At 56.4% G+C, this 16,613-nt stretch overlaps 1 protein-coding gene across 5 annotated transcripts in view; it reads right to left on the bottom strand.

Moving 5' to 3' along the window:
• Positions 1-300: 300 nt before the first annotated feature.
• Positions 301-16,613, bottom strand: part of NOL4L (nucleolar protein 4 like) — a 58,878-nt gene continuing 42,565 nt past the window's right edge. For all 5 annotated transcript variants that reach the window (XM_005524726.3, XM_088064622.1, XM_014254257.2 and 2 more), the window contains 6 exons: positions 5,395-5,666; positions 4,794-4,979; positions 4,523-4,714; positions 4,318-4,440; positions 3,846-4,047; positions 301-1,043 (listed from right to left, as the gene is read on the bottom strand). In XM_005524726.3, the coding sequence (XP_005524783.1) occupies positions 844-1,043; positions 3,846-4,047; positions 4,318-4,440; positions 4,523-4,714; positions 4,794-4,979; positions 5,395-5,666 (1,175 nt within the window). In that variant the 3' untranslated portion in view covers positions 301-843. The remainder of the gene's footprint in view (positions 1,044-3,845; positions 4,048-4,317; positions 4,441-4,522; positions 4,715-4,793; positions 4,980-5,394; positions 5,667-16,613) is intronic.

Raw genomic sequence — 16,613 nt, 5'->3', positions numbered from 1 at the left:
GTTATCTCCTTCCTTTCTTCCTTCCTTCTCTTATCTGCAATGACTTTAATGAGTGCGAGGTGTCCTTCCAGCCGGAGGTCTGCTGAGCTTGCCGAGTCTCTGCGGGAGGTTCAGACCCCACTGCTGCTATAGAACCCCTTCGAATAAAGGCCTAAGCAGGACGCTTGCGCTGCTGTTCAGCTCCCACCTACGCTCACTGGAGGCTGAGCAGCCTCGATGTCAAGGACTGGATGGCAAACTTGCTCCCTGTGGGACAAGGGTTCACCAGAGAAACAGGCAGAGCTGCCTGGAAATTAGTAGTGTAGTGATATGGAATGTGTTATTTCACAGGAATAAATTCCTTCTGATCAGACAGACAAAAAACTGGCAATCTGTACAAACTCAAAAGAATCCATTTTCAGAAAAATAAATTACTAAGGGGAGAGGAGGGTCCATTTCTCAATAAATATGTGATTCAGCTCACCTAAGACTTGGAAATTATCCAGGGATGGGAATCTAACATTTGGGTCCACAAAGGTTATTCTAAATACATCTGCAGCCCCAAACCTCCCCAGGCTCCCTTCTGCCCTTCAGAGTCCCACATCCTTCCAAGCTGCAGGGTTGGCTTCTGGTCGGTCGGAGGCACGGGTGTTGGTACGGTTCCAAAACATGTCCTTGTGCCTGAAGTCCCAGGTGCTTGGAGTGTAAAAGAAAACAGGTCTTTTGGATCCCACCTTCTAAAACTACATGTGCCCACCGCGTGGCGGGAGGACGATGGTGGTCCTGAGCAGGACACCGCCGGGAGCCTCCTTCTAGCAGGTATAAATTGTCTTGTCGACCGAGGAGTGATGCAGACACGGGGAGTCAGTTCTGCTGTAAAATGAGGTTTTCCAGTTCGTCTGCAGAGCGGAGCAGGAATGCCGCCGACTCCCGGTATCCGGCGATGAGCTGCCGCACGGCGCTGATCTCCGTGGGGCTGAGCTGGGCCGCCTGCATGCCCCGGCTGGTGCTGTTGGAGGGGGCTGTGCTGGAGGCCCCACCTTTCATGCTGAGATCGGTTGGACCTGCCAAGGGAAAGTGAGAGGGAAGCTCAGGCACAGCAACCTTTCCCATGCTCATCCTGTTGTGATTCCAGACCTTTGCAGCACTTGAAAGGTCCCCAGAGTGCCCCAGATAACGTGAGGAGCGCCTGCTCCCACAGACACCAGAGCAGCCACTCACTGCCTCTGCAATAGGAATGCAGGTTCAGAGGAGACCACAGAGATGCTCCAAAGGCTGGAGCACCTCTGGCAGGGGAACAGGCTGAGGGAATTGGGGCTATTCAGCCTGGTGAAGAGAAGGCTCCAGGGAAACCTCAGAGCTCATTCCAGTGCCTAAAGGGGCTCCAAGAGAGCTGCAGAGGTACTTTGGACAAGCGTGTGGAGTGACAGTAAAAGGGGCAACAATTTCACCCTCACAGAAGGCAGGCTCATATGGGATATTGGGAAGAAATTCTTTCCTGTGAGGGTGGTGAGGCCCTGGCACAGGCTGCCCAGAGAAGCTGTGGCTGCCCCATCCCTGGAAGTGCTCAAGGCCAGGTTGGATGGGGCTTGGAGCAACCCTTTCTACCCTGCCTGTGGCAGGGGATTGGAGTGAAGTCAACTTAAGGCTTTTTCCAAACAAACAATGCTGAGATTCTATAAAGGTGTCTCAGAGCCAACATGACAAAAATCCCATCCTGCAGCCTGGCCCACAGCTCTGTGCAGAGAGGGTCTGCTGGGAGGTAAGCCAGCTCCTGTTGGCACCTGCACCATCAAAACTGCCTTCCAGGTTCTGGTTTTCCCTCTGCATATGGGGAGTAAAATCTCATATGGACTGTGCTCCCCTGGTTTATCTTGACAAGTGACCCCAGCAGGTAAAGGCAGGGGAAAAAGTGGACTTAGCTTCATGTTGGACTAAGCAAGAGAAGCAAAACAAAGAGCAAGAAACACACTATCAATTGGAAATGAGAAATTCCAAGAGATGTACTAGAGATGTGATAGTCAGGGAGAGGAGGCTGGCGAGGCTGCAGCCTGGAGGGAAGGAGAGAATACACTGAACTAATCCCTGGGCTGTGAGCTGAAGTGCCACAGGTGGCTGGAGCTGTTGGTGATGCTGGAGGAAGGCTTTGGGATGGCTGCTCCTGCTGGGTGGCCTGACACAGCCATGGGACACCATGGACACAGAGCAAGGACTGGGTGCTGTGGCTGTTTGCAAACTGGGATGGGAGAGTTCAGCTGCCCCCAAGTCCAGGTGGGTGCCACTGGTGATGGTGGCAGGGAGGGGAGCTCATTGCCCTGGGTGGAATGGAAAGCATTCAAGGAAAGCAGTGCTGGAGCTGCGGGAGGAGCAGCACCAGCAGAAGTGTTCCATGCCAAGAGAACCAGAGCTTCAAAGCGGGGGAGGAGGAGGAGAAGGAGGAGGAGAAGGAGGAGGCTCTCATGTGAAAGCAATTTCACTGGACAGAAAAGGCAGCAGTAAACTGAGCCTGTTTCCCGGCTCACCAAGGGGGAAGGAGCTGGGAGCAGGGATGTGGGCTTGAGCAAGAACTGCCTGAGGTGGGGGATGGAGGGTGAAGACACTTCTGGGCAGCAAAGCCCTGTGGGGCCTCTGCTCAGAGGGAGGAGAAGATGCAGCTCCTTGCAGAGTGCTCTTCCCTCTGAAGGACTGGGAAAGAGCTTGCAAAAACACAACTGCAAAACAGAGGTTTAAAAATCCTCTAGAAAGAAAGGAGAGGTGCTGCTGGGTGCTGCACCCTGGAACTGTTTGCTGTTCCTGGGACTGCTCAAGAACCTTTGTGCAAATTCACTGTCTGACATGGAAGAGCCAAAGGAGGGTGCCCAGCAGTGGGGGACCGGGTGCCTGTGCTGTTCTGGGGAGGAACCATTGCTGTGAGGATTAGGTCTCAGCAGCTGGAGGCCGGGACAGGATCTTTATTCAGGGTTAAGAAGCATTAGGAAGGGATGATAAGAGTTAATCCCAGACAGGCATCTCTCAGGCCTCCGGAAATCACATCCTTCCAAATCCTGGCTCCCGTCGGGGTGGGTTGGGGCAGGAGCCCAGAGCACACCAGGACAGGCAATGGTATCCCAGGGATTTCAGAAGGACTGGACAAGGACTGGCAAGGGATCCAGCCCCTCCTGCCACCACTGCTGCAGGACAGAGGCAGAGGGAACACTTAGTCTCATCCAATACCTCTCACTCCAGGTGTGGGTGAGTCACCAGCTTGGAGCCCTCCTGTGTGCCCTGCTCCTGTCCAGGATACTCTGCTCTGTTCATTTGCTCCTAATCTCAAGTTCTGCCTATGCTCTCCTTCAGCCTTCCTGCCCTGCAGCATCAGTCCTGTTTTCTCAACTGTTCCCAGGCAGTCCCCAGCCCCTCAGAGCCCTCCTGAGCTGTGGCTGTGCCCCCCACCTTGTCCCCATCTCCGAGAGCGGAACGGCTCATACCAGCAGGAGATCAGAGCAGTGATAGGTGCTGCCCCTGTTAATAATTAACAGAGAATCTGATACAGATTCTCCTTTTTTTTTTTTTACGTGACACTCCTTCCCTCCACCAGTGCCACCCAAACCGTCCTTCCAAGAGCAGTTCAACAATTAACCAACCACCTGCTGATGACATCAGCAGAGCTGCCAGACAGAAGGGACAAGAGGAGATTTTGGAGCAGCTCTGTGCAGCAGTGGGAGAGGTGCTGCCACGACTGGGTTCTGTGGGAGCTGCGGGAGCAGCCCCTGCCCCTCCTCCAGCAACCAGCCCAACCCCACAGCGGGGGATGCCAGGAGCCCCTGGTGCACTGCCCAGGCATGGGGCAGAGGTGGGCTCCCTGTGCCCCTGGCACAGCCACTTACCATTACTGTGGTTGCCCGTCTGGAGGGATGCGGGGGGCTGCAGGCTGCCCCCCAGGGACCCATAGCCACGATAGCTGTAGTTCAGGCTTCCATTGATGTAGACCGGGTCTTGGGAGTAAGATGAAGCTGGCAGTGAGTAGGAGGAGTGGGTGATGGCTGTGGAGTCTCTGGAGTGCTGCTTGTCTAGGGCGATCGGTTCATCCTGCACAGGGGAAACACAGACCTGCTCCAGCAAGGAGCCTGGCTGGCCTCTGTGGCCAGCAGGATGGACAGTGCAGGGTGTCCTGCAGGGTGTTCTGCAGCTGCAGTGTGGCCAACCCAAACCAGCATTCCCATCTCCACTGGCCTGAGTCTCAGGACACACCACGGGGTTCTGTTCTGCAGCCCCTCAGACTTTCAGAAAGACTTCTGACCCCCCTATAGGACACTGCCAGTTTTGTTCCTCGCCCACCCCCAGCTGCCAACACCATACCTGGGAGGTCTGGTAGATCTCCAGCCGCATCCTCTTGGCTGCTTTCCGCGTTTCGCTCTCGCAGGCAGCAGCCAGGATGTTCTCTGCCATGGCTGAGGTTAGGTGAGGCGGCGTGGGCCTGGTCTGCAGGAACACAAGCAGAGAGAATGCTCAGTGCTGCCCTGGGCACTGGGACAAGGGGCAGGGCTCTGGGGTGGCCACTCACCATCTCCATCCCATTCTTCTTCATGCGACGGCAGGACTTGAGGTAGGTGCGGATGCGCTTGCGTGCCCGCTCCTGGAACTCGGGGAACTGCCGGCTGCAGGACTCAATGATGGCCTGAATCTTCTCCTTGGGCTGCTTGGAGATGGGAACCATCCGGTCCAGGTTCTCATCCACAAAAAGGCGCACGAACATCTGCAAATGAGAAGACAGTTGGTGGGAACCCCGAGACAGAAGGCAGGTGGGCTCGCCCTCCCTGTGGAGATCTCCTTACATTGAAGGCCTTTAGCCTCTCTGGGTCCATCCCCTCTGAGTCATTGATCTTATCATTGTCTTCATGGTCATCGTGGTCATCATCATCTTCATCAGCTGTGGGGGCCCTGCCGACAGTCAGGTCCTCGGGGCAGCCGCTCACCTCCGTCTTGATGGAGTCATAGCTGCCAGAGCTGTATGGGGGGGACTGAGAGGAGACAGGGGTTACCACCAGCAGCTCTCACCTCATGCACCTGCCCTTTCTCCTTGTCTCACTATGTCTGTCCCCTCTCCCGAAGGCCCCCATGCAACCCAGGGAGATGAATCCATGGCCAGGCTCCTCTGCTTGTCACCTCCTGCCTGCTTTGGGCAGGGGGGAGCATGGTGGCCTCAGCAAGCCTGTGATAACCTGGTGGCCTAATGGCAGCTCTGGCTGGTGGGGGTCACAGCTCTGCCTGATCCTGCAGGAAACACTGCCTGACCCAGCATGAATGGGCTCCTCCTCACATGGTGGCTGTGGTGCAGCTGGTCAGGGGTGAGGTGAGCCCTCTGCAGTGCCCAGCTCTGGGGCAGCGGGGGCGTGGGGCACGTCCCTGGCTCTCCCAGACCATCCCAGGCCATACCTCTGCTGTGGTCTTCACCCCGTACTTGACCCTGCTGCGCAGCCCGTCGGCACTGCAGCTGTCAGATTGGTAGGAAGGGGTGATGTGGGCAGGTGTGAGTTTGTCGCAGAGGTTGATGGGCTGGTCGTCAGCAGAGGCAGTGAAGTCCATGGGGGCTGCGGTGCCATTGCCGTTCATTTCGGGGAAGGCGCTGTCGCCCTGAGTGCTGCTGGAGGTGGAGGGGTTCAGGGTGGAGGAGCCATTCCCACTGCAGCTCTCTGATGAGGAGTCATCTGCAAGGAAGGATGTGTGGTCACTCCCTTGGCACCTTAGGACCACCCTCCCGAAGCTGCTCTGGGCTGACTTGCTGGCTGAGTTGCCACTGGGAGCCAGGCTGGCACTGCTGCGCTTTGGGCCCTGGGATGCAGCAGTTGGAAGTACTGCTGGTGTGCAAGCCTGCAAGGCCATTGTCACAGGGATCCACTCCCTCGTCCCTCAAAGCACACCAGGTGCTGCTGTGCCCCATGCCCGAGCCACCCATCCCTCTGCAGGTGACAGTCCCCACGCCTCCGCCCTCAGCCATGGTGCTTGGGCTTGAATAAGAACTTTGGAATTTGGTCCTTTTCGGTTTCTGTTTGCATTGCAGGGAGGAGAAAGGGGCACTGCCTCTCCCTGCCAGGTCCCCTGCATCCTCCTGGCCCAGTCTGGGGCTGGGTGTGGTGGGAAGTGAGAAGTTCCAGCAGTGGTTAAGGGACATACACCTCTGCAGAGCGCTGGGCCATGGGGATGACACATGATGGGCTGACTGGGGTGGGAAAACCCTGAATCCATGGTGCCTGGAAGTAGCATTAGGAGCTCTGCTCACAGCTGGCACACTACACAGCAAGGCTCCTGCTTGGCATGCTGCTGCAGGGAGGGGACAGGGGCTGCACGATGTCCTTCCTGTCTCACTCAAAGCCCAAGTGACCTACACTCTACATGGACACTCCCGTTCCCAGTTTCCACACACCCTAGACCCATCCCCACAGCACATGCAAGGCCTTTTCCCCACCACACAAACAGGTCAGGGCCCTGGCAATGCCAGTGCCACAGACACACAGTGCACAGATCTTGGCTACATTCACACCCCAGGCCCTGGCACCATTCCCCTGCCTGTGCCTGCTCCCACCATGGCGGTTCCCAAAGAACAGCCCAGCAGTGGCAGAGAGCCCGGCACTGCCTGCACCCACCCTTCCTGCACCTGGCCAGGGAGCCCAGCCCTGGGGCCAGGCACGACATTTCCAACTGCTCAGCCCGTTCCCTTCCCTCCCCCTCGCCGCAGTAAATCCTTTATTTCATTAGGTGCCTCCGCGAGAGGGAAAGGGCGAAGCACGTGGGAGCCGCTTCCTGCGCCAGCGTGCGCCGGGCGGTGAACAAAGAAGCTGTCGGCAGCGACGAGCAGATGGCCGTCCCTGCGCCTGGCCTGGCCACCGTGGGACAATGGGCTGGGGCTGTGGGGCGGCCGCAGCCCCGTGCCGATGGCTCCTGGCACATGGGCGCCAGGTCCAAAGGTGTGCAGGCTCAGGGTGGCAGGATGGTGCCCAGCTGCTGCCATCCACCCTCCTCCTCCCCCTGCCAGCACCTGCGGGAAACTTTCCTGCCAGGCTGAGTGAGTGCTGTGGTGACCCTGCGGTGGCCCAGGACTTTGTATCCCTTAAAATAAACGCACTTGAGGACACTCGGGCATCCAAACCGACTGTGGGGCTGGCCGGGGCTGCCGCCGCGTGTCCCCAGTCACCCCGCCACAGGCGGCAGCGCTCGCTGCCCAGCCTCGCGCCTGCGCCAAGGCAGCTCCTGGCCCCACGAGCCCCTAAATTAAAAGGTCCCTACTGGAGCTCCCTGCTCGGCAGAGCTCCCTCCCCCTCCTTTCCCTTGTGCTGATCCACTTATTCGTCTGAGCGATGACCAGAGCTGACCTAATCCCCGGGGTGGTGTTTATGTGCCGGGTGCTCCGGGCCGGTGGCAGGCGTCACCCGCCCCACCACGGGGCTGGGTCCTGCCAAAAGCCCTTGGTCCCAGCTCTCCGTGCCAGGGAGTGCGGGGCTCCAGAGGGGCTCAGCAGCCAGCACTTATCCAGGGGCACCCTCCCAAGCCACCTCCCCAAAAGGAGCTCCGGCCTCCTGTCCCAGTGTTTGCAATGCTGGCGCTGCAGTGGGCGGCTGCATCCCAGACCACGTCCACAGGTTCCTGCTGCATCTGGAGGGGCAGGATGTTGGGGCATGGCCACATCCTGCCCCCACACCCCTCCTGGCCCAGGGCACTGGTCTGGTGCTGAGCCTCCCAGGGTTTTGCTGTCCCTCAGCATGGGTGCAGGAGCAATGCTGGCTTGGCTGTGGCCCCAGCAGGAGCAGGCAGGTGGCCGGGGGCACAGAGGCCTCCCTGCCCAGGATGGCGGCTGTCCCTCCCCCAGCACTGTTCTCTGCGCCAGGGGAGATGGGGCTCCCAGAGGGAGGCTCCAGTCTCATCCAGCGATGCCTCTCGGAAGGATTAAGGAGAATTATTCCCATGCACGGAGGCACGAGCTGTAGGCCAGGCCCTGCCATCGGCCCGGGCACAGCCACAGCAACAGCGCTGGGCCAATCGGCACCGTGGCCAGGATGATGGTGGGGACCTCCTCCCTCAGCTCCTTGGCAGCCCCTGGCATGGCTGCCTGCACCAGCAGGGCTGGGAGCCCCCCACGGCACAAAATCCCTGCCAGGCAAGGGCACCAAGAGAGGCGTCACCTGGGAGAAGAATGTGCAGGTGCCCTGAGCATCCCCAACCTATCCCAGACATCCGTAATCTGCCTTAAGTACCCCCACTCCACCCTGGGCATCCCACTCCGCCCTTGCCCATCCACCTCCAGCCTCCTCACAGCCCCCAGCTCTGGCCCCCCATTCCCATAGGCAGTGACAGTCCTGCGCTGGCTGCTGACACCGGACAGGATCCTGGGGGTGACACCTGGACCGCCCCGATTCCTCCATGTCTCAGGTTTTCTTTTGTGTCACACAAAACACACAGCAGCAGCTGCATGTCAGGTTTCCACCCGATGCTGCTGCATTTACGAACCCTGGGTTAGCTACAGGAAAAAGATATTACAAACAAAGAGGGAGATGTCTCTAGGAACCTGCCAGGCGGGATAAGGAAATTAAATGGGAATCTAATATCAGTGCCCAGCACCTACAGAAACAACAATTTAGTTTATACAAGGACAGATGTACACAAATAATGATGTTTTTAAACCCATGAGCTACAGATATTTTCTTATTTCTGCATTTTTACACGTTATGCTGTCCCATGAGCTCCACATACAAAGTGGTGGGTTAATCTCAGTACTGTGAGAAGAGAAATGACCACAAATTCAAACTGCTGGGTCCTTTGGTCTGAGTGGAAATGGCCTCAGCCAGCTTGAAAATGCAGATGAGCTCAGGAGGGAGCTGCAGTCTCCTTGTTGGGATGGATGGGACAGGGATGGGGATAAGGCTGCTCCCTGGGCAGTTTTACTGGGGTATCTCCAGCTCCCAGCCATTCCTGAGCACCCCACAGCAAAGTGGGACCTGGGGGAGCGGGAGCAGGAGCGCTCCTGCCTTGGGTGCTGGGACCAGATTTAGGCTCCAGCGTTGCTTTGGCAGCTGTGTCAGGACTCTGAGCAGTGGTGGGGCTGTGTCGACTACACTCAATTCTGGCAAAAACCACCAAGCTCCAGAGCTTGGAGAAGTTTTCCACATCTCCCAGCAGTGCCCAAAGCACATGTCAGGAGCAGGGCTCCAGCAGCAGCAGGCGAGCAAGGCCAGGCTGTGCAGCCATGAATATATTCATTATCAACCAGCACGAGCCTGGTGAGCTCCCTGCTCACGGCTGGAGCTTGGCTGCATGAGGAGCCCCTCTAATGAGGATAATTGGGAGCCCCCCTGCTCCACCCCCGTGCCCTAATTGAAGCAGATGGAACTGCAAAAACAATGTCACTTCTAACCGGTTTGATCTTTCGGTTGGAAAACGGGACTATTTCGTTCTCCTGTTTAATCCCCTCGAGCTGGGGCTCCTTGGGCTGCATGGAGGTGGAGGAGACGCTGGCACTGTGAGGGAGACACTGGTGAGGCTGGAGAGCCCAAGAGAGGCAGCAGGCCCCGAGGTCCATGCAGTGCTGCCCTCTTCGGCCCCTCTGCAGAGGCCAGACCATGACAAGACACGTGGTGAGGCTGGTGAGGTGGCTGTGTGGGAGCAGCCTTGTGCCTGCGCTGCAGCCCCGGCATCGCCCCGGCATCAGCCCAGGAGAGCAAGAAGCAAAATGGCTTCTTGGGTCGCGGTGCTGGGGGAGGAGGGGATCAGTCACTTATTAAATGAATTAATCAGGGCTCAGCGTTTTCATTTTGAAGAGGCTGCTGGATTATCCTTGATTTCTGTGGCGCTGGATTTGAGGAGATCAGGAGGGGAAGGGGCGATTTCCAACACCTGCTCCCTGGGAGATTTTACAGCGGGGAAGTGGTTGGGTTTAACGTCTCTGCCGGCGCAGGCCACCGCACCACTCTCCAGAGCAGAGTTAAAGATGAATGGGGCAAATTGTTCCTCCTCCTGTCACATCTCCAGAACGGAGACAAAACCTCTTTTGACTCAGGAAACAATGAGCTTATGTAAGAGCCAGCGGCCCACGGAAACCTCGCCGCAGCCCCGCACCATGCAGTGGGCCAGGGTCCACCCGGCTCTGCCCACATCCCGCTGCCATGGGACTCCTGGCCGGCCTTGGGGCAGCCCTCCCTCAGCTGCTGCCCACCTGCCTGGGCAGTTGTGGGTGTCACAGCCATGCGATGTCCCACCAGTGACCTCTGGTGCCCCATGGGCCGTCATGGGTCCACCAACCATTGCCCTGCCTGCTTTGACTCCATGGGTGATGGCAGTGGTTCTGCCACACCTGAGTTCCTGTAGCTCGTGGGTGTGTCTGTCCCATTTCCAGCCTGCCATGGCACCGGAAAAGGATGGAGCTGCACACCCAGCCTGGGAGTGGCCGTCAGGAGGGCACAGAGCATCCCACCACTGCCTGCCTGGAACAACAGCCAGGAAGATGAAAAGTGCCATAAATTATTCACTTACAAAAGAGACGAGAAGGGGGAAAGAGGGGAGGAGGAAAGCCTTCGAGGAAGGGATACTTAATACAAATTAGAGACACTATGTGGGAATGGGGGCCCCGTGGGGGGGCCATTACTGGGTGTTTGAGCCACACTCATTAGGGGCAAGGGACCAGTACCACAGGGATCCTGCACCCACTACTGGGTGGTGAGTGGCAAGAGGCCCTGGTCCTGCTCCACTCACGCAGTCAGAGCACGGAGCCCATTTTCTCCAGGTCCTGCCCAGCGTTTTCCTCCAAGATGCACAAAAAAAGAAAAAACCAACGTGGCCGCGGGCCGCAGTGCACTGGGGCTGGCCAGGTTCCAGTTAAGACGCTCTATTTCCTGTCTTCCTTCGCTAACGCAAACCTCGTTATGTCCCAGACAAAGTGTCCACCCTCCACACTCCCTCCCTGGGTCCCTGCCTCGACCAGAGCCCTTGACAAGCCAGACATCTGGCACGGCCGGACACAATGCGCGTCTGCAAGGAGAGCTTGGCCGGACAAGGCAGCGCTGTGCGGCCGCCTCCCCGTCCCCTGCCATGAAAGGTGCCCCCCAGTGCCGTCTCCCCCCGGCTCCACTGCCCAGCCCGAGGGAGCAGCTCCCTCCGGCACCGGGATCTCACCGCGCCAGCCCCGTGCTGGACATTTTCCCATGCACCAAAGCTCATCAGCTCCCGCTGCACAGAGCAGCCTTGTCACAAACACTCTCTGTCCCTCTGTTTTCCCTTCTCCTCCCAAACACTGTCCTTTCCCTCCCACTGCTGCTCCTCCAGCCACCTTGCAGCTTAAGGAATGCTCGAGCCAGGAGCTGGCCCTTACTCACATTGAGGAAGGAGGTGGCACAGACCAAGCCTCTCCTTGTGCCACTGCTGCTGGCAGCCACCCGGATCCTGCTGTAGGGAGGGGACATGCCTTGGCCCCATGCTGCCTGGGCACTGCCTCTCCCCATGCCAAACAAACGGGTTTGGTGGGTTTGGGCTGGATTCATGCTGAACCTGAAACACAGACCTACCACCAGAGAGACCCTGCTGTGCACCTCCAATCCTTTAAGGACTGTCCTTTAGCACTGTGGGGCTCACCCTGCTGTCCCCACTCACCCCTCTGGCTGGGGGTACTCAGTTTGGGGTGGAAGGGAGGGACACAGTGGTACTGGCTGTCCATAGCCTGGTGATCCTCTCTGCTCCAGATTCAGGAAGAGACCCCCAAAATTCCTCTCTGTGCACCAGCAGGATGAACTGACTGACTCGGCAGCAACTGCACCAGACATGAGAGAGCTGGAGCCGAGCTCAATGTACCAGGCTGGGAAAACCACCACAGCCTCACAATGTCCCTGCTGCACTCCCCAGCCTGGCAGCAGGGAAGGACAACTTTCAAAGGACACCGAAAGGAGGGTGTTTATCACAGGCCAGGGCCTTTGCTCGGGAGGAGCAGATGTGCCCCTGAAGAGGTGACAGGAATGGAGTCACCAGCCCAGACCGCTCAGGCGAGGCAGGGACATGTCTGTCGACTCCTGCTGTGGAGCCAGCACGACATGGGGACACCCTGGAGAAAGAGGAAATATATCCCTAATAAAGATGAAATAAGGTTGTGTTTAGCTGTAGTAAGGCCCGGCTGCTGGTCCTAGTCTTGTTTAAAGATAAGGCTTTATGGGGGCCAAAATTCAACACTGGTGCAAGAAACCCTGGAAACCCTGGGAAGTGGGAATTTTACAGCCTGGGCTAAGCAAGTGTCTTGGGGCTCACAGGCCATCTCCTGCACGAGCCAGCTGCCCATGGTCTGCTGGGCTCTGGCTTACAGAGGGTGTTTGTATTCACCTGGAGCAGGGCTAGGCTGGCTGAGGAAAGCCCTGGGAGCTGTGTGACACCCAATGCTGCAACAATGACCCTGTGAGGTGGGCACCACTGCCCCACAGTCAGGTGCCAGCTGTCAGAAGTGTAGCTGTGGAGTGGGACATCGCTTGGGGATGGAGCCTGGCTTTTGATCAGCACATGGCAAGAGGCTGCTCCTCCCCTGAAAGCTCTACTAGACTGGTGGTTCAGGGCAGATGGTGACGAGCAGCACATCATGGGCATCTCATCAAGTGCCAGCAGTGTGACCCAGAGCTGTGGGATATGTGCCATACCAGCGGAGAGACTGCAGTGCTTGGGACAGCTCTATGCCATCCCTGACATCCCAGGGCAAGGTTTCCAGAGGAGTGACACACCTTACAAGTGTCTGGGACTTGGAATCCAGAAATAATGCTTGCCCACATGTCCTTGAGGTCCCTCCTTGTAGCACTCCTGAGGAATGTCCCCCACACCCAGAAGCCTCCCCAACCAGCTGCCTCAAGGGATGCCCCCAAGAATCGTGTGCCTTCACAGTTAAGTAGGTTAAGAAAGTCCTTTCTCCAAGGTCTGGATTAGCCACTGCTGCTCCGGGCAGAACAGACTCAGCTGCCAGTCAAGCGAGGACAGCATGTGGGGATCTCAGCAGAAAGGGATCAGTCCAACATGGTGCCATGAAGCAAACCCATGTCCCTCCCACGGAGTAAGCACACCACACACCCAGGAGTTTTCCCTGCTCTTCAAAAGAGGCTGAGGAGCAGCAAGCCCTGCCCATGGGCTGTGTGCTGCTCCTGGGCAGTGGAGCAGGATGTACAGCCAGGGACAAGGCAAGGTGCATCCTGTCAGTGGGCAAGACAGAGGCTCTTCTGCAGGAGTTCAAGCATTTGTCACACACTGAGGTTTGGGGTCTGACTCCTGCTTTACTTTCAAGGGTGCTGCACTCACCAGAAAGTCACAGCAGGCCTGGGGTGGAATACCCAGCACCCCTCTGGTGGGATATCCTGCTCAACTCTACACACCAAACCAAACTGAGAGATTTGTAGCATGGTGCTCACCTGCAGAAGCAGACAGGCTCTGAAGATGGACAGAGCCCAGCTCAAACTGCCACAACAACACAACGCCAGGGCCTGGGCCCTGCGCTCAGCTGGGACTGGGCATGGGATGCTTTCAGGAATGGAGATCGGCCCAGACAGCGGGACAGCACAGCATTCCGGGTCCCTTTGCTCCCAGTGTGCTCTGGCTCCCACAGATGTGTCCCTCCAGGATGTCCGGCACAATAGCTCCGCTTCAGCAGCGGAGTTTGTGTTGATGTTGCTGTTGCTTTGGGCAGCCGGCGGCTTCCTGCGGGCACGTACGCTGTGAGCAACATCCGACTGGGAAGGGATGTTGCTGGGAGCTTCACGTTTTCCGTGCTGGGGCCCGCAGGATGAGTAACAAAGGAAAATGGAAGGAGCGAGTGTGCGTGTTCAGTGTCACTGCTCAGGGCTGGCTGGTGTGTCCTAGGCCCCACCGTGTGCCCAGTGAGCCAGCAGGAACCCCCACTCTCCTGACAGTGCCTGCTCTGTCCATGACCCAGCCAAGTCTTTAGGTGTGTCTTGCTCTCCCTGCAGTTCCAGGGCTGACACCAGCTGCTGCATGGCTGTATTGGGCCAAGGCCTCTGGGCACCAGGACAAAGGCCTCTGATGATTTAGTAGGTACCTGTTTATCAAAGCATGGGATGACAATTCCCTGCTCTCCCGCCTCTCTGGGTTTCAACAACTCTATGCCACAGAAGAACACTTGCCCCTCTCAGGCCTTGAAAAGACCTGGAGCTGGTGCTTTGGTCCTTTAAACAAGACTTTTTTAACAAGCGTGTCAGACGATACTGCTCTCCTACTAGGCAACTCTTCATTAAAACTTTATACTTTAGCAAGCCTTTCACTGAAGACACACTCCAAGCATCACACCTGTCAAACAGCAGCAGGCAGGACCAATTTAGTAACTCAAAAGGTTTTCCTGAAGGCAGAGAGTATCCAGTCCTGAATAAGCTCCCAGCTGAAGGACATAGTGTGCAACCAGATCCCTCTGTAGTGCCAGGATGCCCAGAGTTGAGCCCAGCCTGGCTGCAGGGGATATGTGGGGCTCACTTTAGCACTGGCTGGAGCTCTGCAGGATGCCTGCAGGGCACAGGGGACAACTGAGCACAGGAGATGTGGACAAACTTCCAGCTTGGGAGTATTTGGGCTGCTCCAGTGCAAGCACACTGCACCAGCAGCTTGGCCAACTGGGCTCCAAGGAGGCTCCACAGCTTATGTGGGCTGGTTACTCACATTTTTTTCACCTTAGCAAGCTTGTGTGAACCTGGAAAACACATTTGTTTCCATAAAAAAAGAAGCACTTTCATAGGTTGAGAGAAGAGGAAACCAAAGAGTGGTCGACACTTGATAGTGCACATTCCCTTCCCCAGAGCAGTAATCTGCTTTTCCTCTCTCAACATGTTCCTCTGCTCCATGCTCCTTCTCTGCTCCGTGCTCCTCCCATAACCCACTGCCCTCCTCAGTTACTCCATTGTCCTTCTTCCCTTCCTGCTCTTGTGTGTGCTCCATTCCTGGGTGGGAGCATTGGTTTGGCAGAGGGACTGACTTGAGGCAGCATTAGTCTGTATTTAGAGCTCTGATACAGATCACGGGCATTCACCACAGGCACAAAACCTCAGTCCACAAAATGCTTCTGAAGTGTGACAGCCTGCTGAAAATTGCAATTCCTGTTTTTTTTTGTTTTTTTTTTTTTTTGTATGGGTCTCATTTGTCACCCTGAGCTTAGCTTGCTTATTTTTTTGACACCATCACTTCTGATCTTCTAGACTTCACAAAGTCTACCCAGTTCAGCTGATGCTGACACCAGGAACACTTGCATTCCTACGGGACTATTTCTGCTTTATTTCTCATCACTGAACCTTACAAAAGAAATTAAAGGAGCCAAGAAGAGCCCCAAAGAGGACACCTGCTTCTGAAGGAAAACCACGGGGCATGAAAAATTGGAAGCAATTCCTAAGAGGGCACAGAGAGAGGGAGGATTTAGATTTAGTGAGAACATCTTGATTTGCCTAAATACGTGAGTCCCTTATTAAATTACTGTCCTTTTGAATAACAGTGTTCAGCAAAGAGATCAAAACTGTGTCATTCTAGATTGTAAATGAGACTTGGGAATTCAGTGGTGAGGGCTAAGTCCCAGTGGGAGAATGGCAAAGTTCAAGGGGTACAGAGAGACCCAGTCAGGCCACAGGGATGAGAGGCTGGGCTTGTTGGGGTGGAGGCTGCAGCCTAGTCCCGAACAGCCAAGAGCCAAAAGCTTCTATGGGAGCAATTGTATCACCACCAAAACACTCTTCCTCTTCCTCTTGCCAAGACACAGCCCCCTGGGGCCCTTGGGCAAGCAGAAGTGCCTGTGTCCATCCCACCACCGGGATGCAGTGCCGTGCACTCAGGTTTCACATCCTCACCAAGGCTGCCTGGCTCCGGTGCAGGGGCTGGCTAGGGAAAACCAGCAGTTTCCCAAAACTGCAGATTTGCAATGGAAACTGAAACACCCCAAGTCACTGGACTGAAGAGAGCAGTGTCCCTGTTTCCCCTTCTGTCTCTACCATCCCTGCCACCGGCCACACCACCAGCTAAAAGCCACACCAGGGAGACCTGCCAGCACAAAAGCTTTTTCTTTGCTTAGGGGTGGTTTTCCAGTCCCCTTTCTTAAAGCAGGATGCACCCAATCTCAGTTATTCCTCAGATTCCTCTGCTCCTTCCTGCACTCCCAGCAGCAGCCAGGCTGGGACAATAAGGGATTCAACCTCTTGAGCAGAAGCCGGTAACAGTCCAACCACCAAATCCTCCCAAGCATCACGGTGACGAACTCTGACCTGAACTCATACTTCTACCACTTATTTACTTGCTCTTTTATTTTTTTTTTCTATTTTAAGCTTGCATGTTTCACAGACGCAACACACCACCTCTCTTCACAAAACTCTTCCTCCCACCCAGCCCATGTGTGCTGCTTTCAGCCCTTCCAACCGCCTGCCCTGAGGGAGGAGACACCCACGTTCACCCCACACAACATCGCTGTGGCTGCTGCAGATTATTCACAATTTCTTGCCTGGGGGATGCAAGACCTGTCAAAGGTGCAGCTTTCCAAACACAGAAACCTGTGACTGTGCTGCAAAGCCTTGGCACCCTCCCTGTGTTCAGAACCAAGAGTGCTCTCCTCATTACCTGGGAAAAGAACTTGGGGAAATAAGTCCTCCCCTTAGAAGGGGATTTAGTGA

The sequence above is a fragment of the Pseudopodoces humilis genome, chromosome 19 (genome assembly GCF_049639895.1).
Source record: "Pseudopodoces humilis isolate 2021_Gansu_Grassland_sample_001 chromosome 19, ASM4963989v1, whole genome shotgun sequence".
Taxonomy (NCBI): Eukaryota; Metazoa; Chordata; class Aves; order Passeriformes; family Paridae; genus Pseudopodoces; species Pseudopodoces humilis.
Note: the sequence above shows the minus strand (reverse complement) of the source record. Positions and strands in the feature narration are given on the sequence as shown.